The sequence below is a fragment of the Taurulus bubalis genome (assembly GCF_910589615.1).
Source record: "Taurulus bubalis genome assembly, chromosome: 7".
Lineage (NCBI taxonomy): Eukaryota > Metazoa > Chordata > Actinopteri > Perciformes > Cottidae > Taurulus > Taurulus bubalis.
Genome location: NC_136595.1, coordinates 21,850,637 through 21,877,803, shown reverse-complemented (window position 1 = coordinate 21,877,803; position 27,167 = coordinate 21,850,637). Strand labels below are relative to the sequence as shown.

The following is a 27,167-nucleotide window of genomic DNA, read 5'->3' as shown; positions in this document are numbered from 1 at the left end:
TCGGGCTGGGAGAGGAATGCGCTGGGATGCGGAGCAGCACCAACCGGAGGAAATCGACGCAACAACTCGCCCAGTATGGACAGTAATGATCCGTATTTACACCTCAGTAAGTTCGCCTCACAGATGTATTTATAGCCCGGGTCTGTCCGCCGTGCTGCTCGCCGAGCTGCTGCATGTTGTTTTGACTTCGAGAGTGCGTTCGTCTCATGGCGCCTTCTCCCCAGCCTGCGAGCTGTGTGCGCGAAAGGCGAACCGCGGACTTTAACCACCGACTCCCGTCTGAGAATCCCCGGTTGTTCTGCTATTCTTCTCGCTGATAATCGTTTTTGTGTGTGTGTGTGTGTGCAACTGTGCCGGCTGAAACGAAAGCCGCGACCGATACAAAAGTCAGGTGATCGAGGTTGTGCCGGTCAGGCAAGGTCAGAGGTTGGCACTTTAATTGCGCGTATGTCATTTATGGCACTTGTCGCGCGTCTCTTGCTAAACTGTTTGAGACAGAACCGCAATTTATTGGTCGGGGAATGGCCGTCAGATCCAGAGAGAAATGCACGAAACAGCGTTGAGGAATGGCGGAGCTCGACTGATGAACAAACTTGTACTTGGGGGTATAAAAAAAGGGAAAAAAACGAGTGCACGACGCGCCCAGGTCAACCCTGTGGCTGCTACATCCAGCTGAATGACAGCATGATGTGGTTTTGTCAAGCTGAACTCTCTGACTTGGCAACGTTGCCCTTGAACCCAGCTGATGTCTTTTTTTTCATATGTATATATTAGTAGGAGTTTTGGGGCAATCTTCAAAGACAAGGACTTGGGACTCCACTGTGGAGTTTTCAACATGTGGGATACACACTGTACATTTTTTTTGTCGTGCCAAATAATCACCAGGCCTGTTTTTGTTAGCGAAACCTTTTTTTTAGTTGTTTTTTTTACATTTAGATCAGACTATCTGGAGGCTGTGTGAGCTTCACTGAGTCACACACTGTATGCATCATTTATCATGTGATGTTTTTTTCTCTCTCACTGAAAGATACACTCATTGTTAAACCCCACTGCAGTACAGATAGGCCATGTGCTTCTAAACCGCTGCCTTTCTGTGGGGGGGCAATGAGCAATATAGTGTAGCATAACAAGGAAACAAATACAAATGGGTGTTGGAAGATTAAAACAAAAAAAACGACTGTGCAAAACCCCCTTTATGTTATCGCAGATATCCCGGCACCATTTTGAGGGGCTGAAAATTGTTTCCATAATGAATGTGGCTCCCCGGGGAATGAGGGAGACATCTGGATTGGAGAGCTTGTAGAGGGAAGCCCGCAGCGTACAGGAGTAACAGAGAGGTCCCTCTGGGCTACACAGGCCTTCAAGTCGGTCTTTGAAGACTAACTCTGATCAGGTTGTTGTGGCATCTGAAGGTTTATGCACATCAGGACAGCATCAGACCAGTGTACTATTGTGCAGATGTGTTATTGATCCTTTATTATTAAGTATGATGTGTTTTTTTTTGTCCTGTAGTCTCCTGCTAATGCTGTTTGCCTGATGTTGCTCTCTGGTTACAGCGACGTCATGGTTTGTTTTTTACAAATCTTTTTGGAACGTTTAACATAAGTTGTAACTGATGCATTTCTCATTTAAATTCCTAGTAACTTTCAGGGTGTATCCAATTGTTTACAAGGTATTTAGAGTTTCTATTTAAAAAACTGCTCATCTCAAAGAATTGGATCAATCTTGATTCCAATGCAGGGTTTTGTCGCCCCATTATGGTCCAACAGTAATGCTGTTGCAACTTTTCCTTGCTGAAAATGACTTGCAATCTGGATATTGGTAATTTTCTAAGTCTAAAAGTACTAGTTATAAAGTAGTGTCAGTTGAAACCTAAAGAAAACAACTCTTATCTTTTAGTGCATGTACTTTCTATAAGTTGGTGGTAAAGCCTCACGGCTGTTTATGAGTGGAACGCCACAACCGCTGAAAGATCATTTCAAGAACTATTCTTGATCTGTTCTCTGTGTGCTGGCCCCTAACTATGATTTTATTATTTATTTTTGCATCAACAGCCCGCACACCAAAACATGTACAAAAACAGGGCCATCCATGCCTTCAGTGGGAGACGATAACTCGGAAAATGAATCCGTCATTAGTGTGCAGCAGAGGCCAAGCAGTCAGAAAAACAGTCTGGTGATTATGTGTGGATTGTTTCGTGATCCACTCAGCTTTTCTTAGACATGTTATGTTTCAGCAGGTTTGATGCAGGCCTGCCCCGGGCTTTAAGTAGAATCAGCATTTTTCTCTCTCAGCACTTTCTTTCCCGTTTTTTTCTTCATTTTCCATCAGTGGAAGTGATTCTAGACGAGCTGACGAGCACCCACGCAGGGGAGAGCGTATTTAGCTCGCAGATCGGGGAAGTCGTGGCAAAAAGAAGAACGGGGTGGGATTGTGAAGGGAGCAAAATAAAGGGGAAGTGTGTAGGGGGGTGGAGAAAGAGGTCACCCTCGTTGATGTGAACTCTCATCACTTGCCAGGGGTCAGTGATTCACCTCCCAGTACACACTCAGGAAGAGAGGGTCTTACACACACACACACACACACACACACACACACACACACACTCATACCGAAACTTCACAGCTGCAAATATATGGACCTCCTATGCATAGCTTGTTGCACAGCAAAATGTGACTGTGATATCATGTGACTTAAAGAATGTGGGTGGTACTATTTGACTGTGAAGTGCCGGCAGTATTAAACCTGCTCTCTTGACAGGCCGATCCCTGGACAAAGCATTCCCCCACCCACTCCTATAGAGTTAAAACACACTGCACAGGTAGAGAGGGGTGTGGCTCTCCGCAGGTATTTGCTCAAGAATTCTGTAGCTTGAGACACACAGAGCCTCGACACAAGCATTAGCACACGCTGCACACAATGAGTTTATTCCCAGGCACTTTTGATTGAGTGTGTGTATTTATGTGTCAGAGAGGCTGCTTGTCTACAGAGTGTGTGTGTGTGAGTGGGTGCTAATTGTGAGAACAGGATGAGGGAAGAGAAGGGGCGTAAGGAGGCCATTCTCTGGGCTAATTGCCAGTAATTAGTCATTAGTAAAGAAGGTCAAAGCCTTGATTTAATTCCAGCTTTAATCAAGCAGAGAACCTTGAAAGGCTCACGGGCTGCAGCGGCGTTAGGTTATTATATAGCTTTTTCTTCGCTAATCATGCAGTACAACATGCATGTCACACATGGACGCACTCCAACTCTAATTTTCCAAGCACTGAACATAATGTATTACACATCCCACTCATCTTAGGCGTGTATCTATTTCAGTGTTTATTTTTAATTAATGCATCAATCGCAATGGCATTGTAACTAAATACAAAGGTTCATCTCTAAAGCCAGACTTATTCCCAGTCATCATCAGGGTTTCACAATAAGTGGTAAATAAAATGCCACGTCGTAAATCTACTCACTACTCATATGGTATAAAAGTATTAAACACAGATGATAATGGAAGTATCGAAGGAGTGAGCGGGTACATAAACATGAATGTTAAACATCACAATTACCTTTAGTCTTTGTTGTTATTGGAGAACCGGTTATAAGTAAAACAATTTGTATCGGGGCAAGTTAAAATTGACTTTGGACAAGTGTATGTCTGACCCCCATGCCCGACTGGGCAAGTGAGAAAAAAACAACCACAACATGCTAAACACTGATCATGAGAAGAAGAGGTAATTCAATATCTAGTGTATAGGCAGAGGTGTAAGAAGTATTCAGATCATTAAATTGGACAGCACACTACTAAATACTCTAATATGAAGTACAAATATTAGCAACAAAATGATCAGAGGTACTTTTTCTGTAGGCTGGTCTCTGACAGTGTTATGTTGTTATATTGTTGGATTGTTGTTATTGACGCACTAACATGTAAGCAGTGCTTTAATGTTTATTTCAACTCCTTTATTTACTGTTGGGTAGTTTAATCTCTGATAATATGCACACTATATATAATATACTAATTTCCCCAAGCAAAGAGTTCTACTCGGCACTCGCAGATTCACAGGAGCACAACTGGCAGCAACAAGTAACCGCTATTATGTCTCATTAAACCTCTCCATTGAGGGACACGAAGAACAGGCTGAAAACCTCGCTTGGCTATTCAGAGTGCTATTTATGTGCGCTGCCCCTGTCTCACGGCCACACGCATTAACACACCAGCAAACTTTGCTGTTTGGGAAAAAAACAACATATTTTTCTGTTGGTAATGTCCTCGTTGATAATGTCCTCTTTTTGTACAAGATTTACAATTTTTTACAACAATAACGAATGGATTATGAGCCTGTTCAGAATAAACATTTAAGAATGAACCATACATTTAAGGTTGCCAGCTATCCTCCTCCCACGTTTTCACAGTCCATGATACTATGATCTATGAATGCTAATTATGTCTGTCAGGGCTAATTTGGCGTATTCTATGTGGGCCAAGACACACTATTATAACACGGCGTCCATTTAAGGAGGACTGCATTATTTTAGCTTCTCCCTGCAGGGTTTGTTAAGTCTGCAAGAGAGGCAGCATGTGTGTCTTCTCCTTCTCTGTCTTGTGCCCGTCGGCTGAGTCTCTTGCCAAGTTACTGTCACGGAGGGGATCTGGTTACTGGTGGCTACCCTTCAAGCACTGTATAGACATTTGATCCAGCCTCGTGCAGGTGCACAGCACAAGAAAACTCTGTTGAGTCATGTTGAGTAAAATAGACGCGCACATGTCGGGGAAAGCGTCTCAAGTTTTTAGTGCCATCCTTCAATGCAAATGCCTGTTTCCCAAAGCTTGAAGGGTGCACTTTTAATCGGATGGCAGGATAGATTAAGAGCAGCTGCAGACTCAAATCAGTGCCAATTTCACATTTATTGGCTTGGGCTATTTTTTAGGGATAATGATATGACATACTTCCTTAGCCAAGAATGCATGTTGCCTCTGACATTGTTGACCAAAGTTAACTCCTACTTTTCGTAGGCTGATTTGAGTGCTGTTTGCTCCACTAAAGCCATTGCATTGCTGTTTTTTTAAAGCCTGTTTTGATACACAAATTCTTAAAACAGATCAGACTAAAGATTGAATCCATCCGTGCGTGGGTGTTCTTCGTTTATTTAGGCTCCCTAAGGATTTGCCATGTATTGTTCCTCATTGCCTTTAAGGTATATTTTTGGCCTGTGTTTGCATCTGGGTTTTCACTTTGCTGTGTGTTTGCTTGACTATCCTGGTGCACTGAAACAGACAATTCCTGACTTCCTGCAATGCTATAACACTTGCTAAACACACAAACACACTAACAATGTGCACGTAGGCAACTATGAAGCATGCATGCTGCTGGCACAGTTATTTCTTGGCATTAAGCATTAGGGGAAATTACTACTTTTATGAGGCAGATAAATAAATCTGTCATTGAAAAATGTCATTCGACACATACAGCTCTCTGGTCTACTGCAACACCAGTGTTGCACTGTCTTCCCACGCTCTCTAGTCCCTTTTAAGAGGCGGTAATAGGAAACGTGTGGCTGTGCTGTACACTACACAAGTGTGAGCGCCTCCACCAATGAGTGCCCTCGTGCCAAACACCCCTGTTCTGCCGCTACAACAGGTGTCGCTGTACGGATAGTTTTACCAACGCTGATCGAGAGAGATGCACGCTGTGAGTGGGAGGTGGGAGAGTTGATTTGTGCGGCAGTCGGTCAGTAAACAGTTCCTGTTGGATTGATCTCTGAGGAAGGATAATCTGGGTAATCCTATAACCGGCGTTGGTGGACCCCGCCTCTTTTGCTCTTCACCAACATCCCGCCCATTTTCCACCCGTCTGTTCCTGTTCTGTCCTAAAAAGTGATTGATTTCTGGAGTATCCACGTAATTTCTTTTTTAGTTTGTCTCCGAGCCAACACTTGAGTCCTGGTCCTGGGTGACTGGCATCCTGCCAGCGCCACACTTGCACCCGAAGGCATGTGGCACCCCATGGCATCACCTGCAGCTGGAGGCAGCCCCGGGAAGGAGATAGGTTATGGCCACTGTGAGTAGCCGGGTTTTGTCTTGCTTTCGCGCGCGTGTGTGTGTGTGTGTGTGTGTGTGTGTTGTTGGATCAGATCAGAATGTATGTTGTGGAAGAGGTTGCATGTCTGTGCTCTGCGGTTTGCTCTGGGATTTTCCACAGAAGTGGAGATGGGGCACTAAAAGCTGGCGCTGCACAGATGCACTACGATAATGCCTCTAATCCCTGTGCACTCTCCGAACAAGTTATTTTGAATTTCTTTCCCTAGTGGGAGAAACCTGCAAATAACAGGGCAAATTCAGCGGTTGAGCTTCTTTGCATATAGATTATATAAGATCATCACTGTGATCCGTTTCTCACATTGACTGCATTTTGGTAGGGATGGTATTAAGATACAGATTTCATGATCTTATTGGCCCCCAGCAGCTGAAAGCCTTTAAAATCTTTGGATCATTTTAACCAATTGTGACAGGTACAAGGCTTTGGTGTTGCTTGTGACTCACTTTAGTTCTCAGATGTGGTCAGCGGGGATGCCACTCAACTTCAGAGGATCCTTCCAGCTCTCTTTGCCTCGTCCTTCACTTATAGTTTATCCCTCAACACTTGTCCCTTCCTGTTAGCCCTCACAATCGTGCTTTCTCTCTCTCTCTCTGTCTGCTGTCTGCTGTCTGTCACCCTGCATCCCTCTATCAACGCTCACTGTGATGAGGTTTGTTTTTTGCTTTTCCACCTTCCTGTGTTTATAAGAGGTGTGGGAGGTGTTGATGGGAGCTCACTTCCACGCATACTGTAGTCGGCCTGTTAACTGGCTCACTGTTTGTTGTGTGGACAAGTCTAATGTGTAGATTATTTTATCTCCTGTCTTTGAGGGAAGCATGTTTCCCCTCCTGTTTGTAACTGTAGTTCCTCCTGGCTGTCAGCTTTGAGGGTGTTCATTCATTCTTCAGCTCGGGGCCGATGAAAGGGCAGAGACAAACTTCACAAAGCCTTTCACAGCATCTGATCTTGGCTCTGGAGTACAAAAGCGTCCATGCTAATCCACCTGTTCTGCATGTACATGCTGTCTATATTTTCTGTTCCGCTCTCTCCACTAAGCACAGCAGGGCAGTCCACACAGCTGTGATTACAACCATAATAATACTCGTCATTAGTCTACAATAATGTTGACGGAAAAATGGATTGAAAGGGTTCTGGAGCCTGTGCCGAATCTTAGGAGTAATTTGTCGAAAACGGTGTAGATAAAAGCTGGAGGATTATACAAGGGGTTCTGCACGTTTTTTGTTAACTCTAGAAATTTCAAATTGAGGTTTGTGGAATTACTTTATATATTTCAGACATTGTTTGACTTGATGTGAGTTAATTTTCACAATGTGGTTGTATAATGTGAGAAATCAATTTGAAATAGTGAAAGTTATAGGAGGAAAACATGCACGCTAACGGCCCTTTTAAGAAAGCTGATTTAGACATCGGTCTGTGAGTCGGTCCACCACCTAGGTCCAATCTGAAATATCACATTATGGGCAGACATTCACATTCCACTCTGGATGAACCCTGACTTTCCATGTGGTGACATTATCAGGTCGACTGGCTTATTGGTTTATGACAAAAAAATATTTTTTTAATGACGTTCCCACCGGCCTCAGCTAAACTTTGTGTTCTGTGCTAATCAGCAGATATTGGCATGCTAATACATTAAACTAAGTGTTGTTATCCAAGCTTCTCTGCGCTTTGTTGACATCTGCTGTGCCGTGCCTTTTAGTCCATGTTAGTGCATGTGAGCGGGCCTAGCTAGCTACAAGCTAGCTCATAGACACCACTCTGCACTGCTCTCATGCGGCAGTTTCAGCTGGTAATGTCTTCCAGACCGCCAGGCGTCATGGCGAAAGTGTAGCACCGTTAGCTGACAGCACTGTTGCCATTGTTTGGGCCACTATCACTGTTAGTAGGGTACCGTTAGCTGCTAGTCGGCCGCCGCCATGTTGAGAGCCGTGCGGGGCCAATAGATATGCTCTGATTCGAATTTAGCACCCTCAAATAATATACCTACTTAAGATCAACACGTTAACACCCCTGTGCCCAAGTACAGTCTCACGGAGCTGCTTGTGTGGCTGTTAAGTGAACTAATCAATAGTCAGGTTTCCATCCTGATGTAGCGCTAAATGTAACAATATTTTCAGAAAATGGTGTAATTGTGTAATAATGCACCTTTCTATCCACTGTTGTTATATGAATAACTTGGACTAGATTCATCAAAATAAACAGTGACAACCAAACCTAAAACATAGGGGGAAAAGAAATTAGAAAATAAGATGGAAATATTGCATTTCTGTTTGTGTCAAAATGAGTTAGAGGAAAGTTACAGTCTCCACATTGCTCCACACAGATCGGATGCAATTTTTCTCTCTCCAGTGAAACGTAAACCTCAGTGGACACTCAAGTCACATGCTTTATGTATGTCATGACTTGTGTGTCTGTTTTGTATAACATAACAACCTTTCCACTTCAGCCAGGCATGAAAAACAAATTAGTATTCATATTTTTTAACGAATTCCCAGCAAATCCACTTGGGTATTGTTATACACAAATAAAAACAGTGAATGGATTAAAAATAAAAAAATCTTTGTCAATGTAAGACATCATTTTCTTTCACAGTTTATAAGATGCCACTTTACTCCGAGACTACTAAACCAGTTGTGTAATCTGTCTGTCTTTCTAGGATCTGGTCACAGATCCAGAGGTCAGGTCACCCTGGTCACACTCACTTGGTCACAGCATGAACTGAGTGGGTTGGTATGTATTTGTATTTGGTAGCGTGTGCGTGTGTGTGTGTGTGTTGATGGGCCCTCCCCATCTCTCCAAATCCCTCTGTAGCAGTGAGAGACTACTTCTGGGGACTAATTTGAGTTACCTCATCAGACGGACGCCTCGGTTTTCATCGGGTCTTTCAGTCCACCCGTTTGTTTGTTTTTCATGACTGCTTGGTCAGTCTGTTCTGTCCGTCTGTTAGCTCTTGCGGTCTAAGTTCCAAATAATTTCTTGTTATCACAAAACCATCTCTATCTCGTCCCTGTCTCAGCCCTGGCCTCCTCATCGATTCTTTGCCTCTGTGTTAAAAGTCCCCCGCTGGTCCGTCTGCTGTGCTTGTGCATGTGAGGACACAGCAGCAATGGCCCACATATGGGAAATACAGTATGATGTGTTTACTCTACATTCATTAGCTCCATTTTCTCTTACATATTTAATGCTATGCTACAGAGAAACTACAGCGCAAGGGAGGATACAGTAGGTAGAAAGGGAGTTAATGTATCTTCTTTTGATGGAAAGTGTGGGAGTTCACAAGCGAGTTCACGACGACTACGGGACAGAATTTAGGGTCAGAGAGGTTCCCCAGCTCGAGCGCTTGTGTTGTCACAGCCGTAGGCCTTTTTGGGAAAAACATTTTTCTATTTCTTAATGTTTTCAACAAGAGAAGAATGTTATATATCATCTTACTTAAAAAAGAAATGAAGACAGAAGTTCATCCAGTATTATGGGCTATATTTTGGCTGTTAATCTAAAAAAAGGCAGTCAGAAATTGGATCAGGTGTCGCTGGAGCAGCTCCGATCATTTTGCTGCTGCTGTAACCGTAGAGAACGTCTTAATTTTCGCTCACCAATAACCATGTCTATATCCTCAATCACAGCTGTGTAGAAAAAAAACAAACAGGGGCTTTTTTTTCAATTGATGATCTAATGTTCTCAGCCAGGAGGAGAGATTAAAACGTGTGTGGTGGTGGGATCATGTGAGCTTTGGGGAGGGATGCCGTTTCGGAGCGAGACAATGCCCTCCCCCATCCACCAATCGTCCCATCCATCCATCCATCCACGGCTCCCCTCCTTCCTATCTCCATCCCTCTCTCCGTCCCCTCCTCCTCTGCCTCCCACCTTCTTGACAGCTGGCCTGCTGAGCTGCAGATACTTACCCGGGGATAAGAGGATTTACTGACACAATTGATCAGACATCAACCTCATTTAGCACAGAAATGAATGTTTAAAGGGTGGCGGTTTTGTACAAGTGTGCATGGAAGAGTTTTTTTTGTCTCTTTTTATGTGAAAGATGACCAGCGAGTGTGCTCGCGAGGAGTGTGTGTGTCAGTCGAGGGTTCACGGCTGGCGCTTATGAGCTGGATTGGCAGGGAAGAGATTTCCTAATTACATGTCCGCTGTATGTAATGAGCTCCGTGGGCTGTCTGCCTGATTACTTTAGGACACTTTCTGCTCGCTGTCACTTGGGTGGATTTGCATATGAGCATGAGAGCATGCACGCGTGCTACACATGCAGACCCATACAACATGGTATTGAACAGATCGATGCACACGCTGAGGATCTGTCTTCATAGGGCTAATCTCAGAGATACTGAGGAGTTGTTCAGGAGTTGATTTGCTGCTCCCACCTCGGTCCCTCATCCCTTATCCCTCACCACCCCCCCCCCTCCAACATACACTCCCATTGCTAGTCTGCTCTCCAGACAGGAGATATTATTAGCTAGTGGGTCATGGGCTTATTGAATTACCACACAGTGGAGTGCTCCATCCAGCCTCTACCCAGTAATTAACAGTGAGGGATTTAGAGGGGTTTGTGGTCTGTGATGTTTCTGTAAACCTGTTGATTGTCACATCATTGTGATACATTTGTGGCTTTGGCTGTTCTCTGCCACAGATGTGGGAATGTGCTTTGACCTACATGAATGTTCATCTAAAGCATACAGCAGCTGTGTGATGATGATGATGAGGAAATTGTTTACATAGACGTTTCTGATTAGTTCATAGTGGGACTGCATTATTTTCATTATCAATTATTTGTCAATTATTTCTTTGACTATCAATCTAAAATAGATGTTTTGTAATATTTAATTTACAATGATATAAAAAATATATATTTTATCCCTATATTATAACGTACACTTTTTATTTTATTTTTATTTCTTACTTTTCTCTTGACATATTAAATAAGCATTGTTGGAGGGGGATGAGATCTTCATTGACAGCAAATTGCCTCCAATAATATTATCCTATTAAATAACTTCTATGACTCAACATTTCGACAACATGTAAAAACTAATCTAGCTAAAGTTCAGTCCAGGATCTTAAAGTGGCACATGGAAGAAAATATCATATGCAGATGTATTTAAAAATGTGTGTTTACTACATATGTTGCTGTTAAAGGTACTGCCACAATTTCTCATGAGTAGTGTACATCCGTATCCCCATCTCTGATCCAGATCAAACTATGATGGTCTGCTGGTTTAAGGGCACTTCGTGAGGCGCCGCTGATTCACTTTGTTGGTTGAGCGTCCCCTCGGTGCAGTCATTTCTGAGAATGATCAGTGTAACTGTAGGCTGCTGCAGATAGGAACGTTTTTGAACTTGATTCAGGAGTTTGGCAACAGTCGACCTTTGAGTTGCGACACTAGCGGTCAAAGGTGCCCTTCGCTGCTCTGTCTGCTTGTTTGCTCTCAAATAGATGCTTGAGTTGCTGCAGCCCGATTATGGCCTAAATGGTAATCATCGTTATTTTGAAAAATCATGATTATTTATCATGATTATTCCTTGATTTTCCTTTTTTTTTTAACACAAAACAGAATACTGCTTTTGCTTTCAAGTTGTGCTAGGCTACGTTCCTGCAAATGCATCAAAGTAAGACTTAAACAATTGTAAATTCAGTGAATTGTTGTGCAATTAGCAATATTGCTCGGTTGCATCCTGACCGAGGATGGAGGCAAATACTGCTCAATTGCCTCTTTGATTGCCTCCTTTCAAGCTGCTATCTTAGGAACGCTTGATTTGATATGCATCAGAGTTTCTATGAGTTTAGAAAACTCTCTCAGTCGATCATGCTAATTGAATTGCAGGAAGCCAAAATTGTGATCGTGGTCAATATTTATTGCGCAGCCCTCGTGGAAACCGACAGGAAGCAGTGGAACAAAATCTGTGTGAATTCTGCGAGTGTTTTTTTTTTTTAGGCTGCCTATAAACAACCTTCCGTTGCTTGCTAATGTACCTTCCTCTGCTGTGCAACGTGTGATAGGCGTGTACATTCCAGGGGCTTCTTTGTTTAGAGGTGATTTACATAGAATAGAGATGGAACAGCCGGTTGAGGCGGGTCATTCGAGGATAGGCCCCTTTGAGCCGCTCTGGGCCGATTTATGCTTCCTCCGCTGAACATGTTGGCCTTCTTCCACACACACACATAAACACACACTCCCCTCACAAAGCATGCTCAACTTGCCGGCCATTCCCTTTCAGGCATCCCGCCACCAGCTGACTGTCCATGTGCTTTTGTGCTTCCTGTGTGCTGCATCTAGGAAGACTCTCAGGTCCGGCCAAAATTTAGCCATCTTTGTTTTTGTCTCAAACACGCAACACAAGTTTTAATATCGTGTCGGAAAATGTACACTTCACCAAGACAGACACTGAATATATTTTAAATAGGAATGCATCTCTTGGTTATTTAGAAAAAAGTATTATTAATTTATCTGTTTGTTGCTTTTATCAGTCAGAAATATTTGCCCATCGAAAGTTCTCTGAGTAGTTGACTGTTGTCCAATCAACAGTGCAGCATCCAGAGATTTTTAATTTACATTGCTATAAAACATCATGCAGACCTCACATTTGAAAAGGTGGAAAGAAAGAATAATGAAGATTGAAGTGAATCATTAAATGTTCAACGCATGGATTAAGCGTCTGTTCACCTCAACGTGAGTTTCACGTTATTGTCTGCTAGTTCCTCGCAACGTAAATTACATGTGAGCAGATTATGGCCTTCTAATCCTGCACCTCAACATTTTGTGTCTTTATTATTATTATTATTATTATTATTAAATAGAAACCGTGTTTTTGAGTTTGGTGCTGATGCTTCACTTGTTTGTCTTGATTTCAAGCTTATAAGAAAGTGTAAACACAATGCGGTACAAAAGGCAGAATATAAGCATCGGTGCGCTGCTCCAAGGTGTGAGTTTAGTTTTAGATGGTGCTTGTTTACCCCAATAATCTGTCTATTAAATATTTTTATCCACGTCACAACCATCATCTTCTGCCCTGGATGATCTGGATACTTTTGGGTCTCGATGTCTGCGAGAGCATGTTGGCAAATTGTTGGCTGGAGTGACGATAGGCCCTGTTACTGTATCTCCTACTCAGCACTTCTAGAATAGAATGGATCTTTACGAGCCCCAAAGGGAATTTGTCATGCACATAAAGAGAGGGGTCAGTGCACAAAATCAGACACAGTACATGCTGTACAGTCCTCATCCATTACATAAGCTCATTATTTAGAAGAATCTGCCCTCCAAAGAGCTGAGAATGCACTCCCACCATTGTAGAATTTAAATCTAGGTAGCACTTACAGGCAGTACCGTACAGTTTAACGAGTTTGTTTTTTTTGAATTGTATTTTACTGCAATATTTGTGTGTCCAGTCCGCTCTGTTGGAGAGAGGGAGGCCCCAATACATATTTGTCTGCCAGGGTTCACTCATGGAGGGCTGGAGAAAGTGGACGAATGGGAGAGGGGGTGGAGAAGCTGCAGTCTCCATGCTAAACAGGAAGTTGCGCAACATCTGTTCCTTGGCATACAGAGAAGGAGTGATTGGTCAGCTGTGTGTCTAACAGTGTGTCCTCATGTTAAAAATAGGCAGACAATTTGACATTACTCTTTGTTTCCCAATTGCCTGAAATCTGAAAGCAACTGTCATGCTTTGCTCAAACTTTCCATTTCCTTAAAATAGAGCCGTGCTATCCAGTGGAGGAGAAACTAATGTGCGCTTAATCACTGTCAGAGGTTAAGTATCAGAGCAGCATTTCAAAACGATTGCAAAGTATTTAGCAAGTCAAACTTTCATCTTAAAAACTGAAGTCACATGCAGAATCCGTTCAAACATTATTTGTGAACCTAAGCTATACTTATATTACAGTGTAGATACCAGGACACACATCTTTGTAAACATGTGAGACGCTCCTGTGACAGCAACTGCCTGTGGGCAAGTACATCTTTTGAGTTGTTTTCACACTGTCAAAGGAGTTCCTTATGTGTGTGTTTGAACAAAAGATTTAAAATGGATGTCAGAAACAGGCATGACAACATGGTATGTGAAATTCAAAAGCAAACTTTTCAAAAAGACAGTTTTAAGATGTCATCCTATATGTAGTCATCCTGGTATGTACATACTGTACATGATACATGTCCTTACCATCAAGTATCAAGAAGCAGAAGTCAAAACTAGGGGAACTAGTTTGTCTTGATAATGCTCAGGACATGATTACATCACCATAGGTAAGATTGGGAGTCTTGACTAGAGCCTGCCAACAGTATATACTGGCAAGTGTAATGATACAAATAAAGCTGAGTAATGATTACAAAAAAATACATAGAGACAAGGAGGACAATTGGTGTGGGACCTTTGATCATTAGATCATAAAACAAACCTGTATGAGTGAGTCTTCAGACAAGTTTGAAAGAAAAGGTCCTTTTCTAAATCTAGCTCCCATGCTAACTCTAACCCAGTTCTGAAAAGTGAAGCTAATGCGGAAAAAGAAGTTTGATTGTATAGAAGTCTATGAGAAAATTACTCTTCTACTCTCTTGATTTATTCCCTCAGTAAACATTGTGAACATGAGTTTATGGTTTTAATCGCTAGTTTCAAGTCGTCTTCAATTCAGCATGATGTTCATTTAGTGAATTATGGTCCCATTTTGAATGAAACAGTAAGAAAAAGACAAAAAAATACTACTAAAATACTTTTTAAAAAGGCAAAACACAGGTGCTGTTCATTGCGTGCCATGCCATCTTTATATGCATAAGAAATGTGACATTTAATTAAGAACAGTGGCATTGGGCCCAATGTCACACTGTGTGTGTGTGTGTGTGTGTGTGTGTGTGTGTGTGTGTGTGTGTGTGTGTGTGTGTGTGTGTGTGTGTGTGTGTGTGAAGAAGCTTTTGGATTTTCTGAGTATTTAGAACATTGGGGCAATTGCGCATATGGTGGCATGTCACTCTTCATCAGTAACATTTTGCTCAAACGAAAACAGTTTTATTCATTTCTTTGAGTCATCAACATTAGCCTGGAGAGAAGCTGCTTATTGCATCTGACCGTAACAGAACAAGCAGTGACAGCTTGTGGCATTTGCCTGTGCAATAAAGTGCATCTTGACTCTTTACATGTGCTTACTGTACGTGTACGTTGGTATTTGTAATATGTGTTGATGATGATGATGAATGTATGCGCTCAAAGCTACATCACATGCATGAACTTACGCACCACGCCCCGATACTCAGTTGACTGACAGCTTTTCTAAGTAGGTCATCTATGTAAATGCCAGCCTGTCGGTTTACATCAATGGATGCAAAGCAAAATCAGCACCCTCTGACTAAAATCAGACGTGGTTCGCTTTGTGTAGCCATATTTACACAACTGTGGCTGAATAAAGACATATTGCACTGTTTTAATCTCAATATATTCTCAGTCTCAGGTTTGTTTAACCTGTCATTTTCCCAGAGGCAGTATGTTTTACATGTCTTTTTTGCAGCTGGTTCTCTCATTTTAAAGTGAATGCTTAAATTGCCACTGCTCTGTTGGATGTGTAAATGATGTACTGTTAGCTAACATGCTAGGCTGTATAGATGCAAGACGCGTTTCCACTTCCTCCCACTGTACAATAGTCAAGTCCAAATATCCCGGATGCAGCAGCCATCTTGAGATTTTTACGACATTTGAAGGTAGTCATTGATAGGGCTGGAGCCGCAGTAATGAGGCCTTCCTAAGCCAATCACGAGCCACAGCTTGTTAGTGTGAGCCGGCTAGCTGCTACATTAGCACAACATGTTTGGCTCGAAAGACACAATAACTGTGGTATTCTATGTTCATGGTCAAATTGACACATATTTTATTACACTTTGTAGTGATGGTTATGTAAAGTTTTAGTCACATCACCTCTCTCGTACAAATCTCCGACTGCGGGAACTACTTTGCTCAGAGCGGCTGTCAATCATGACGTCTCACCCCCTTCAGAGCATCAAATAACTAATACAAACCAAAAATGAACACTTGAAAATACATCAGCATGATAAGAACTAGCTGAAATGACAGAAACCATTTTGGTAAAAATGTATTTGATGTGTACTTTGACTTTGGCCCATCCGCTAGCATGGAGGGGGCGGGGTTTTTGACCTTTACTGCAGCTCGCCACAAGGGGGCTATCGAGATGTTTTGGCATCGTTTTTGAGCAGCTGTCATGTTGTCCATCTTTAGATTCAGTCTATGTTTTGCCTTAGGTACTTACTAAGTGGATAATGTCAGTGTTGACAGGTTTAAGCAATATGATTTCTTAAAACGTGTGTTGGTTGTGTCGGCGTACCTAATCAACTGGCATCACAGTTCATCTTTTTATCTTGTGTCTCCTCATGTTTTAACACATTCTTCCTTCTCCTCCAGACTCTACGGGGCAAATGACCCACACCCATCCTCCTCCCATGGGTGGCATGGTCGGCCATCCGTCAGTCATCAGCACCTCCAGGCCCTTAACGTCCCCCATGTCCACCATGGGCTCTACAATGAACGGCCTGGCCTCGCCCTACCCCGTCATAACATCTTCCCTGGGCTCGCCCTCTATATCGTTGCCGTCCACGCCCAACATGAACTTCGGACCACTTGGCAGTCCACAGGTGAGAAAATGTGTGGGTGTTTTGATGGTCATCAGATAGCTATGGACTTTGCCTTAAAAGGCTTCTTTTTTTCCGAAGGACTTCAATTTATACTTTTCACTTGAAGAAAATATACTTTTGTACGCTATTAGACGGTTTATCTTCAAATTATGTGGGCATCCCAGTTGCAATAAAACAATGTAATTCATCTTTCCTTGGCTATGCCTTATCAAAGCTACCTCCTCAGTTAGTGAAGAACAGACATTTGAAAAACGTCAAGCCGAGGTGCTTTAAATCAGAATGCATGTGTTTCGTCCTCAACACTCACCCTCAGCTTGGGAGTCGTTCCTCCCAAGCTCAACAGAGGTTCGTATTCTTTCAAATTTCTTCTTTTGGAAAGCTTCGTCCGCGTCAAACTATCATGTTCTGTGGTCGCTCATGTGCTTCTCATTCTTGGAATCTCCAACAGCGGACCGAGGTTGAAGGTTAGGCATATCCAATGTGTTTGGCGGGCATACCTTGGCTTTCCTCTCTCTCCCTACCCCTCTACCGACCTTTACACTTCTCGCCCTAAAGGTCACCCCTGGGTTCTGTGTTACTGCTGTCATACGAGGGGACTTAAGATGCAGTCCGTCTATTAGCCCTTTAATGAGTTACATAGAGAAAGGAGGAGAAAAAGAGCAGCCTCCATTTTCTCTGGATTTCTTCACTCATTCTCACCATTTCTCCTCACCACACTTTCTCTTCCCTTGTCACCGTAGTCTATTTTCTAGTTCCATCTCGATTATGGTAACTGAGTCTACAAGAGATCCTTTTGCTGCAAGGTTGCTCTTTTAGATCGGATAGATAATGTAATGACACACGCGTAAGACTACGAGGGCTAATGGAGCTGCTTTCTTAAGGAGGTCTCTTGAATAAACTACAAACCCCAGAAAGCTCAGTTCTTTGATGCTCGACCGCACATACAGAAACTCAGATGCACACACACACGGACTGCTTCAGAGGCTGGATGGAGGCCAATGCTGCAGGGCACGGCAGACAATGATATACATCGGTTCAATCACAGTATGGATCTGTGCCTTCAGGGACAGCCGGGGTTTGATACAATTGTTTGGCGTAGCCGTCTTTTCACTGCTCGCAAGCCGCCAGTGACCAGGCCTCCATCAGGTCACTGCATCATGCAACATCACATACGATTTTCATGGGTGAACTAAAGTTCATGAGCAGTTCTTGGCTGACAGAAGCATAAGCAGATTCAACGTACAACCACACTGGTGATGTTTATGTTTTCCCTCTAACTTCTTGTTCTTATCACTTTAATCCGAATGTTCTGATTATATACATTGCAGGTGTATTTACATACATAATTCACACAGGGTAAATAATATGACCATTTTATTGCTGCATTTCGTTGCAAACAAACCTGTAACAGCAGCAAGAGAAACCATTCCAAACTCAGATTCTGTATTAAGTTATGTTGTGTACCATTATATCGGAAATTGAAATGTACTTTAATCAATCCGAGAGTGAAAGCTATTTCCACTCATGTGTTTTGAGTTTCACATCAGAGGGGGTGGCATTTTCATGATCAATTTTGTTATTTGCTCAATTCATTGATTAATCATTTGGTCTATATTTATTGAAAAAAAAAAAAAAATCAAACAATCTTAAAATGAGGAAATCATAAATAATAAGGTCCCCCTGCATAAATAGATGATAAATTAATTCTTACGTTATATTTTTCACTTCTCTTACATGATAGCAAACTAGACAGCTTTTTCCAAGCTAATCCCGATAATGGAAATTCACCACGATCAATTTATTGTGAGTTTTTTTTATTATCGCCCCATTCCTACATGTATGATGCAGTCTGGTCTACATACAATGTGTTGTATAAAGAATGTATGATGCATCAATAATCCAGATACAGCGCTTGTAGCTCTTTTCTACAGACGTATGTCTGAACAACTGTTTGAATGCACCACAAGACTTCTTTTTTCAAACCATACATTACCATACATATTTGTGAAAATGGTTGTTGAGTGGTGCGCTGAAGAGGAATAGCTGCTCACTATTGACTCACACAGGCGAGTATGCAGGAGGCTCAATGCTCATTTATGTGTGACTACCTGCCTCCGGGGCATCTGCAGCAGGAGATGTTTGGTGGTGGTGATGGTTTAGAGATCTACTGAGCTCATGGAAAACTGAAAGACAGTCAAGAAAGATCTCTTGTATACCCTCTCCTCTGCTTTAAGGTCACACACAGTCTGCCATTAGGGGATATTCAGAAGAGAGTGCACATTGTAAATAAGTGATAGGAAGAGCCTGAGGTGACTGTGGGTAGGATGTCCTATATGCAATGCAGCATCAAATATATAGGACAGGAGTGCATGTGTAGGTCAGTCTTGTTGTTACAACATGGAGTGCAGATGTTTGCAACTAAACAAACAAAAATGCGCAGCGCAAATATGCGTTCCGCCCGGCGGGCGTCGGGAAAGAGAGGGTCAATGGTCGCAAAGCTTATGAAATCGAAAGAGACTTATGTAAAAGTCAAAAGGACTTGTTGCTCGGTCCCGAACACGTTTCACCCCTCATTTCTGTTTCTGGGGGACTCCTTGAGATCACATATGAGATTGTTTAATGTCTCGTGACGCTTAAATTAAGGTGTGAATTGTCGTGGATCCCTAGAAAGAAGCTGACGATCAAAGAAATCTAAAATTTGGACTGGTGTATGATCAGAAGTCTCAGCAACATATGTTTAAAAATCAAAAGACCCTAAGCACGACTGCCCTCTGCTGTGTGTGTCGGAGAACTGCACTCCTCCGCACACGTGACTCCTCATCCGCCTCTCCCTGTCAACAAACACTACAAAACCTGTACGACAAGCCTCAGACAGAAGCCTCGGCCCCGCCCACTCACTGAGCATGTGATCGCACCCTGTGCTTTCACAGTAAAGTGTGCGGTTGAGGAGAGGACAAAATAATATGGGTGAAGAAAATAAGAGGAAGGGGGAGAGCGTCATGAGACGGCCTCACACTTCCTCCACTCTGTTTAGTTCAGTTCGGGCCACCTAAGCTTCAAAGCGTTGCCTCTGTTATCTCCTCTGTCTTCCTGTCTTCCTCAGATGAACTCTATGAACAGTGTTAGCAGCTCGGAGGACATCAAGCCTCCGCCGGGCCTCCAGAACCTGGGAAACATCAACTACCAATGTACGAGCCCCGGGGGAATGTCAAAGCACATCTGCGCCATATGCGGGGACCGCTCCTCAGGTAATATTAGAGGGTGAGGCGGGGGGTGGCAGACTTGTGTACACTCCCATTAACCACAACCATCGCCACCCAGATAACTGAGGGAAAGATAACAAAGAGCAAAAAGAGATAGATTTCAAGGTTACCTGTCAGGCTTTTTGTCAGGTTTATTAGTGCACTGTTGACTTGCTCTTTGATCATTTCAAGTGTTATTGGCCTGAAACCAGAAAGCAGATGTGTTGAGTTAGAGAAGAGAATGCAGGAAAGCTGAGCGCAAATTCAGAAGAAAAGAAACGGACACACGACAACTGCAGTTGATCAGACGCTTCTAAAGCAAGGCGGCCTCGACAGATTGATTTCAAGAAGATTTCCATCTGGCTACAGGCCTGTCACGGCACCGATCATCTGGGAGACTCCTCAGTTGCTTCAGATCATATCTGGAAGACCGGGTCTATCTTGTTGCCATTGGTGCTCGACTTGTGGAGGCCGACCTGAACATGCTCCCTCTAGGTCAAACCATATAGGACAATAATGGGCATTACAAAAGCTGCACATTATTTTAAGTTTTTTATATATTTAATTTGATCTCTGTTTTAAAATGTTATCTTGTCTTAATTGACTTATTATGTCTTTTATTGCTTTGTTTGTGCTGTATATGAGCTACACATTTGCTTGCAGTTTTTCTGTTTCTAAGATCATTATTGTTTGTAATACTTGCAATTGTGACACAACATTTTTTTTTGCCAAACACAGGATTACAATCTTGTTACCTGACTCTCTATCTGCAGGAAAGCACTACGGCGTGTACAGCTGTGAGGGATGCAAAGGCTTCTTCAAGAGGACCGTCCGCAAAGACCTTTCCTACACGTGTCGAGACATGAAGGAGTGCCTGATCGACAAGCGGCAGCGAAACCGCTGCCAATACTGCCGCTACCAGAAGTGCCTGGCCATGGGCATGAAGAGAGAAGGTGTGTGTGCAGGTGTGATATGCTTTAAGGATCAGTCTGAGTATGAGCTGCTGGCTTGTGTTCGTGATCATTATTTCCATCATTACAAATGCATGCCACCTAACAGAAAGTCTTGTACACATTCTAGTCAATATTCCAAAGAATCCCTAAAGAACCCCAATGTCAGGCTCCATGGAACATAAGTGTAACACGATGCATCTTTATGTTCATCTTTGATGGTATGGTGCAGTAATCAACAGTCAGTTCAACCACTTTGAAGCTGCTAAAAGGGACATTTAAGGAAAACATTCAGTTTAGAGCTGAACAAGCAGTCTTTAATTGGTTATTTGATCAATAGAAAAATAATCAGCAGCTATTTTGATAATCAATTATTTGTTGAAGTCACTTTTCAAGTAAAACACCCTAGTTGCAGCTTCTTTATTGTGAGTCTTTCTTAGTTTTATTCGTCCTCTTAATAATAAACTGAATAGTTTTAGGTTTTGGACTGCTTTCTGATACCATCCTTGGGCTTAAGAAAACTGTCATGGGAATTTTCTGACTTTGTAAAGTTCAATAATTTGATTATTTATTATTGGGTTCAAGGGTTTAATTAAGACTCCTTATCTTATTTGTCTTTCTTATAGTCAAACTGTAGAGCAGAGAGTCTCTTTTAATAGGGTTAAAGTGCAGAGTTGACATTAGTTTTGCTTATATCTAGACAATGAGGATATGCATGGGGTGTTGAAATATACTGTATGTGTGTGTGTGTGCGTGTCCAGCCGTGCAGGAAGAGAGGCAGCGTGGAAGGGAGCGGGGGGAGAGCGAGGTGGAATCTACCAGCAGTTTCAACGAGGAAATGCCAGTGGACAAAATCCTGGACGCTGAGCTGGCTGTGGAGCCCAAAACAGAGGCGTACAGCGACGGCAGCCCCAGCAACTCGGTAAGAATCTCAGACACCGAGCTTTTGGTTTGATCAAAACCATGAATTATTAATCACTGCTTTTAATGTGAGGCTGAGGTGGCTCTGCTGCTGTTTTAATGCGTTGGCCTGTCAAAAAAATACTCTTCTAGCTCAGTAAAGAAGAGCAAAGCTGAATGAATATGATCAGTTCAAGCCAAATTTAATTCAAGAAAAAACTATTCAAACACTGATGCAATTGCAACAATCAAAAGTTGTTGTTTTTATTAGTGAGCTCCTCAAAGATAATAACACAGGAGACTACATCCAGTCTTACGTTAACTCCCCAGTTGAATAAAGCTTCTGACAGATCCTCTTCATCTGCTTTTGTTTTATAGCATGCCATATTTGACTTGAGAATCACGTAAAGGTCAGACGTCAGTAAATTACTACCAATGTATTAGGTAGATGTGTACAATCTCATGCAATCCATCACAAAATCTTTTGCAATACATCTCACCACCTAAAGCTCATAAGGTTGAACTTTGGTGTCAGAAAAGAAGCGATTCACCTAGTGGTAGTATTTTTAGGCTGTCGTTACATTTTCTTCTACCTTTTGTGTATATGAACTTCAAGAATGTCTTCAAACTCTCTTGAGTCGAGAGAGGAAATTGTTGACCTAGAAATAGCCACAGCTGCATCTGCTAACCGCTGTCAGACACATTTAGATGTCACTGAAGGAGCTCAGCAGCACATTCACTGACTGTTTTATTTGTGCATGCTTCCAGACCAACGACCCCGTCACCAATATCTGCCAAGCAGCAGACAAGCAGCTCTTCACATTGGTGGAGTGGGCTAAAAGGATCCCGCACTTCTCCGAGCTCCCCCTCGATGACCAGGTCATCCTACTACGAGCAGGTAGACACACACACACACACACACACACACACACACACACTCCCATGCATGCACCAGAGACGTATATGTGCAGGGGGAGATGAACAGCATTGGAAACAGATGTTTCTCTACGTATGACAGTCACCTTTCTATGACCCATTGTCTTCGTGGTGGTGTAGCATTTCTTTCTGGGTAGTTATTCATCCCCAGACAGGCAGTCTATTTGAGTCTTTTACATTTGCTCACTACATTTTTGCCATCTAGTTTAATGGAGCAGTGAAACCAAATATATCTGCACTATTTGCCGAGTCCCAGCAGTGCGGTTTGCAGCCACACCAGCGCTGACCTCTGCTGGTGACACGCAGGCCTGCCTAATAATAATCATAATAGGGGAAGACTGATACGTCATGCATATTATGTCTTGTTTTATTTGCAAATACTTGAGGAGAACTTAAAGGGAGGAATAAATATATGGGTTGTTTTTGTTGTTGTTTCTTGGCATCCAGGCTGGAACGAGCTTCTCATCGCCTCATTCTCGCACCGCTCAGTCACGGTAAAAGACGGCATCCTGTTGGCGACGGGCCTCCACGTCCACAGAAACAGCGCACACAGTGCAGGCGTGGGCTCCATCTTTGATAGGTAGGTAGCTTTCAAAAATATGGCCAGAGTTACGATGTTGTCTTATGAAACATTCGGTTTACAGCCAGCAGCCTCCTCCTGCTGGTCACAGAGCAGTTTCCGGTTCTTTTTTCACAAAAGAGAAATGTTGTTTTTTATTATTTGCTTTCATATCGGGAACTATTGGGATGTTGCGTGCAGTGAAATGCGAGGGGTTGATATTAATCAATCACTCTATCAAACTTCAGCAGACATATTACAGTAATTTTGTGGTCTGAGGTCGGTGTTGTCTTAGTTGCTTTCATCAGGGCTCAACAATAAGGACAATATTAAGGATAACAATAAGGATAAGTCAAATGCCCCGTCGGGCTATTGAGCTAGTTGTCAAAAATAATTAAACACAGTTTTTTTCCAGAGCTGATGATGATGAAGTAGATAAAGAGTGAGTCTCTTGCTTCCTTCTCAATAAATACACCAGAACATTATGTATTTTCTGTATTTAATAACTGTATTTAATAAGTGGTAATAATTAAAACTTTTTTCATAAGGGCAAGTATAAAAAGATATAATATATAAGTAGATTTCTGACCCACAAACATTATTGTTGAACTCTGCTTCATACATGTCATTTTGTGGAGGAATTACGGCATATTTTTCATGTTTTTTTTGCTCTATTGACCTTCGTTGTCAAAACTCTCTAACGTTGTTCATTCCATCTCCTGCAGAGTCCTGACAGAGTTGGTATCCAAAATGAAAGACATGCAGATGGATAAGACAGAGCTTGGCTGCCTGCGAGCCATCGTCCTCTTCAACCCAGGTCAGTAATGTTCAGAAAGCAAAAGCTCCTTGGATGGGAAATTAATCTGCATTTTGATTGGCCCTCAGTGTCTACTAAATGAGGTAGACTACGATGCTAAAGGTGTATTTGTATGTATTTGACATTCCATCATCTACTTAACCAAACACTCTCTTCTTGGGGGATTTTTTAATTTTTTATCAGCATCTCTTTTCTTTTCTTTCTTAATTCATCTGATCGTGATATCATCATCATGGCAGGCTGGAGGGACTTCTCTATGAACCCATACTGTGTATTTGTACGAGTAAAGACATGTGGCTTTGAGATATTGTGGGCTTAATGTTTTATTCGTGTAACGTTTGGCCTGACTGAGTATTTGTCGTTTCTTTTCAGACGCAAAAGGTCTTTCAAACCCACTAGAGGTTGAGGGGCTGAGGGAAAAAGTTTACGCCTCATTGGAGTCGTACACAAAACAGAAATACCCAGACCAGCCTGGCAGGTAGGAGACACATCACATTACAGCAACAATCAATATCAAACACCAGTGTTTACTTGCTGCTTTGGCTTGTTTGTAGCGATGAAGATTTCAGATGACTTTACATCGCTGCTGAGCTCTTAAACACTTGAAACAACATTCGATTTAAAAGGATCGAGGTTGTTAGTGTTACTGCTTATAGAAAATGGGTGTAATTGATTTTTTTAATTCACGTTTGGGAGCTAGATAAGTTCAACATATGATGTCAAGTAAAAAAAAAAGTCTACAATGTCAGCTTGCTTCAGCTGTGGACAGTTACCCTTGTAATTGACAGTAAAATAAGTGGAAATAAACTAAATATTACTGTGTTGGATTAATTCAGTTTCTTAAGAAGTTGTGTTGATTATATAACACAAATAGAATACTGCATTAAAGGTAGAATTATTGGATTCAAAATTTCACAGAAAATATTAAAGCATTAGCAGAGTTAAATAATACTTAATAACATCAGAAGTAAAAAGTTCTCATTGTTAAAATACAAATGCACTCAGGGTTTCAGGATGTAGGATTTTTAAGTTGTATGTGGTAGTTATATGTCTAGCTAAATACACTATTTCATCATAATAAAGTGCATCATATGTTTGTGTTTTTGCATAAATCATGATTGACAAAGTAATTATTAACCACAGTTGTAAGATACATGTGGTGGTGAGATATTTCCAAATAAAATGTATTGCAATCAAAACACTTTGTGAGTATGTAAGTAGTTAGATAGTAAGAATAACAAAGTGTTTCGATAACAGAACAAAAATTAGTTAATATTAATTTTATAGATTTTCAACAGGAAACAACAAAAAAACAGTTTTCTGCATAATGGTAAATGATGATGGCTAAAGTCTGCTTCTTCTCCTCTCCATCTCTTCCCGCAGGTTCGCCAAGCTGCTGCTCCGCCTCCCCGCCCTGCGCTCCATCGGCCTCAAGTGTCTGGAGCATCTGTTCTTCTTCAAGCTCATCGGGGACACGCCTATCGACACCTTCCTGATGGAGATGCTGGAGGCTCCGCATCAGATCACATGACACCAGCCCCCCCCCTCCCCCCTTCCCCCTGTAAATATTCCCACATTGTGAGCGATATGAAGACGGAATTTAAAAAGACTTGATTCAAATTTTAAAACATCGTATTTTGTACCAAGCAAAACATTGTAATTAAAATTTAAAAAAAATGGTATTTTGAGGTTGCGGGGAGGGTGGAGTCTTGAGATGGAAAATGAATTCTAATAGAATTGTTAACAGATTTCTTTTGTAAATAGATAATTTCAGGTGTCCGTTTTAAAAGCAACCCAATGCAATTTGAAAATAAATAATATTTTATTCAAAGAGGAATTGTATAAAAACTGAAACCATCCATCATTTCTTAAAACACATTTGAGAATTCTTACAGAATAAAGTTATTTAAAAATGTGTCTAAAATGTGTTGTTTTTCTTGTCTTTTTTGTATCATTTGTTGTAAAACTGCATCACAGTTAGAGCTTCAGGGATCTGGGTTTTGGAAGCCAGTACAAATATTGTTTGATATTTAATGTTAGTATCAGAAATGTCTTTATTTGTTATCCTTGATGATCTGAAACTGAATTGGTATAATAACAACACAAGAGTATTTCTTCAAGGGTTTAGCTCCTGAAGGCAGGATGCTATATATCTACATCAGTGTCCGAGTAAATGTTTCAATACACAATTTAGATATAATACAATAATCTGCTATAAACAAGTCATATGGTATTATGTTCAACCCACATATCCCCCCAGTGTCTATCAGATAGAACTTAAACAATTACCTAAAATCATTATATCATGAAAACTCTACTGAAGTAGAAAAATACATTTAAATACACAATCTGTTGACAGAATATCACATTTCTCATCTGCTTAAATCTTTCCTTTTTTTTTTTTTTTTACTCTTCAGACAAAAGCAGGCATACATATTTTCTGTTGAGTGAAAAATCAAACATGGAGGAAACAACTGCTGTTCCTTATATACAGTTCCAGTCGTTGGCCACCAGATGGCGGACACGGAATGTAAACGCCACAACCAGGAGCCGCTTCCTTCATGCAGCAGCCGGGTTGATATCCCTGTATCTTCCTCCTCATCATGGGCCTCTGCACCAGCAGCACCTTACTCCTCATAACAAAGACCCGTGAAGAAGTGAAGACTGGTGGAGGTGATGCTATATGTAAATATTTAATATGTAAACGACACATCAAAATATGAAAAACTATTGAATCGGCTTATGTTCACTTATCAAAGATCTATCAAATCAGTGATGTTGTCTCGCATGACATTGCATTACTTTAAAGAAATGCTCAAAATGAGTGGGAACATGTGTTTATAAATACTTCAAAACTTACTTAGATACAAAATATGTTGTCAAAATGTATGATCAGTGCAGCTCTAGCATCGTGTTTATTTTACTCAGTTTTTTTTCTGGAACTCTTTATATCTGTATACTGAAAACACATCTCTTGAGAAAGCAAGTCTACAAAATATATACATGTATCTTTAAATCTATCAATCTATATCTATCTATC

At 41.7% G+C, this 27,167-nt stretch overlaps 1 protein-coding gene across 3 annotated transcripts; it reads left to right on the top strand.

Moving 5' to 3' along the window:
* On the top strand, positions 1 to 26,024 carry rxrgb (retinoid X receptor, gamma b). 3 transcript variants are annotated; one of them, XM_079220900.1, is made up of 11 exons: positions 10 to 106; positions 5,904 to 6,047; positions 16,494 to 16,723; positions 19,827 to 19,971; positions 20,739 to 20,918; positions 21,677 to 21,837; positions 22,584 to 22,713; positions 23,199 to 23,331; positions 24,036 to 24,127; positions 24,500 to 24,605; positions 25,511 to 26,024. In XM_079220900.1, the coding sequence occupies exons 2-11, from the start codon at positions 5,981 to 5,983 to the stop codon at positions 25,656 to 25,658; spliced, it is 1,392 nt and encodes a 463-aa protein (XP_079077026.1). In that variant the 5' UTR covers positions 10 to 106; positions 5,904 to 5,980; the 3' UTR covers positions 25,659 to 26,024. The 3 variants fall into 3 exon arrangements, with proteins under 3 accessions (XP_079077027.1, XP_079077026.1, XP_079077025.1); XM_079220899.1 differs by having other exon boundaries at positions 20,739 to 20,930; XM_079220901.1 differs by lacking the exon at positions 5,904 to 6,047 and having other exon boundaries at positions 1 to 106; positions 20,739 to 20,930.
* Positions 26,025 to 27,167: the final 1,143 nt, after the last annotated feature.

Excerpts from the sequence above, each read along its gene's own strand:
- rxrgb (XM_079220899.1), top strand. The coding sequence starts at position 5,981 with ATGTGGCACCCCATGGCATCACCTGCAGCTGGAGGCAGCCCCGGGAAG. Across the intron at positions 23,332-24,035 it reads GTGGGCTCCATCTTTGATAG|AGTCCTGACAGAGTTGGTAT; the intron begins GTAGGTAGCTTT and ends CATCTCCTGCAG. Across the intron at positions 24,606-25,510 it reads TACCCAGACCAGCCTGGCAG|GTTCGCCAAGCTGCTGCTCC; the intron begins GTAGGAGACACA and ends CTCTTCCCGCAG.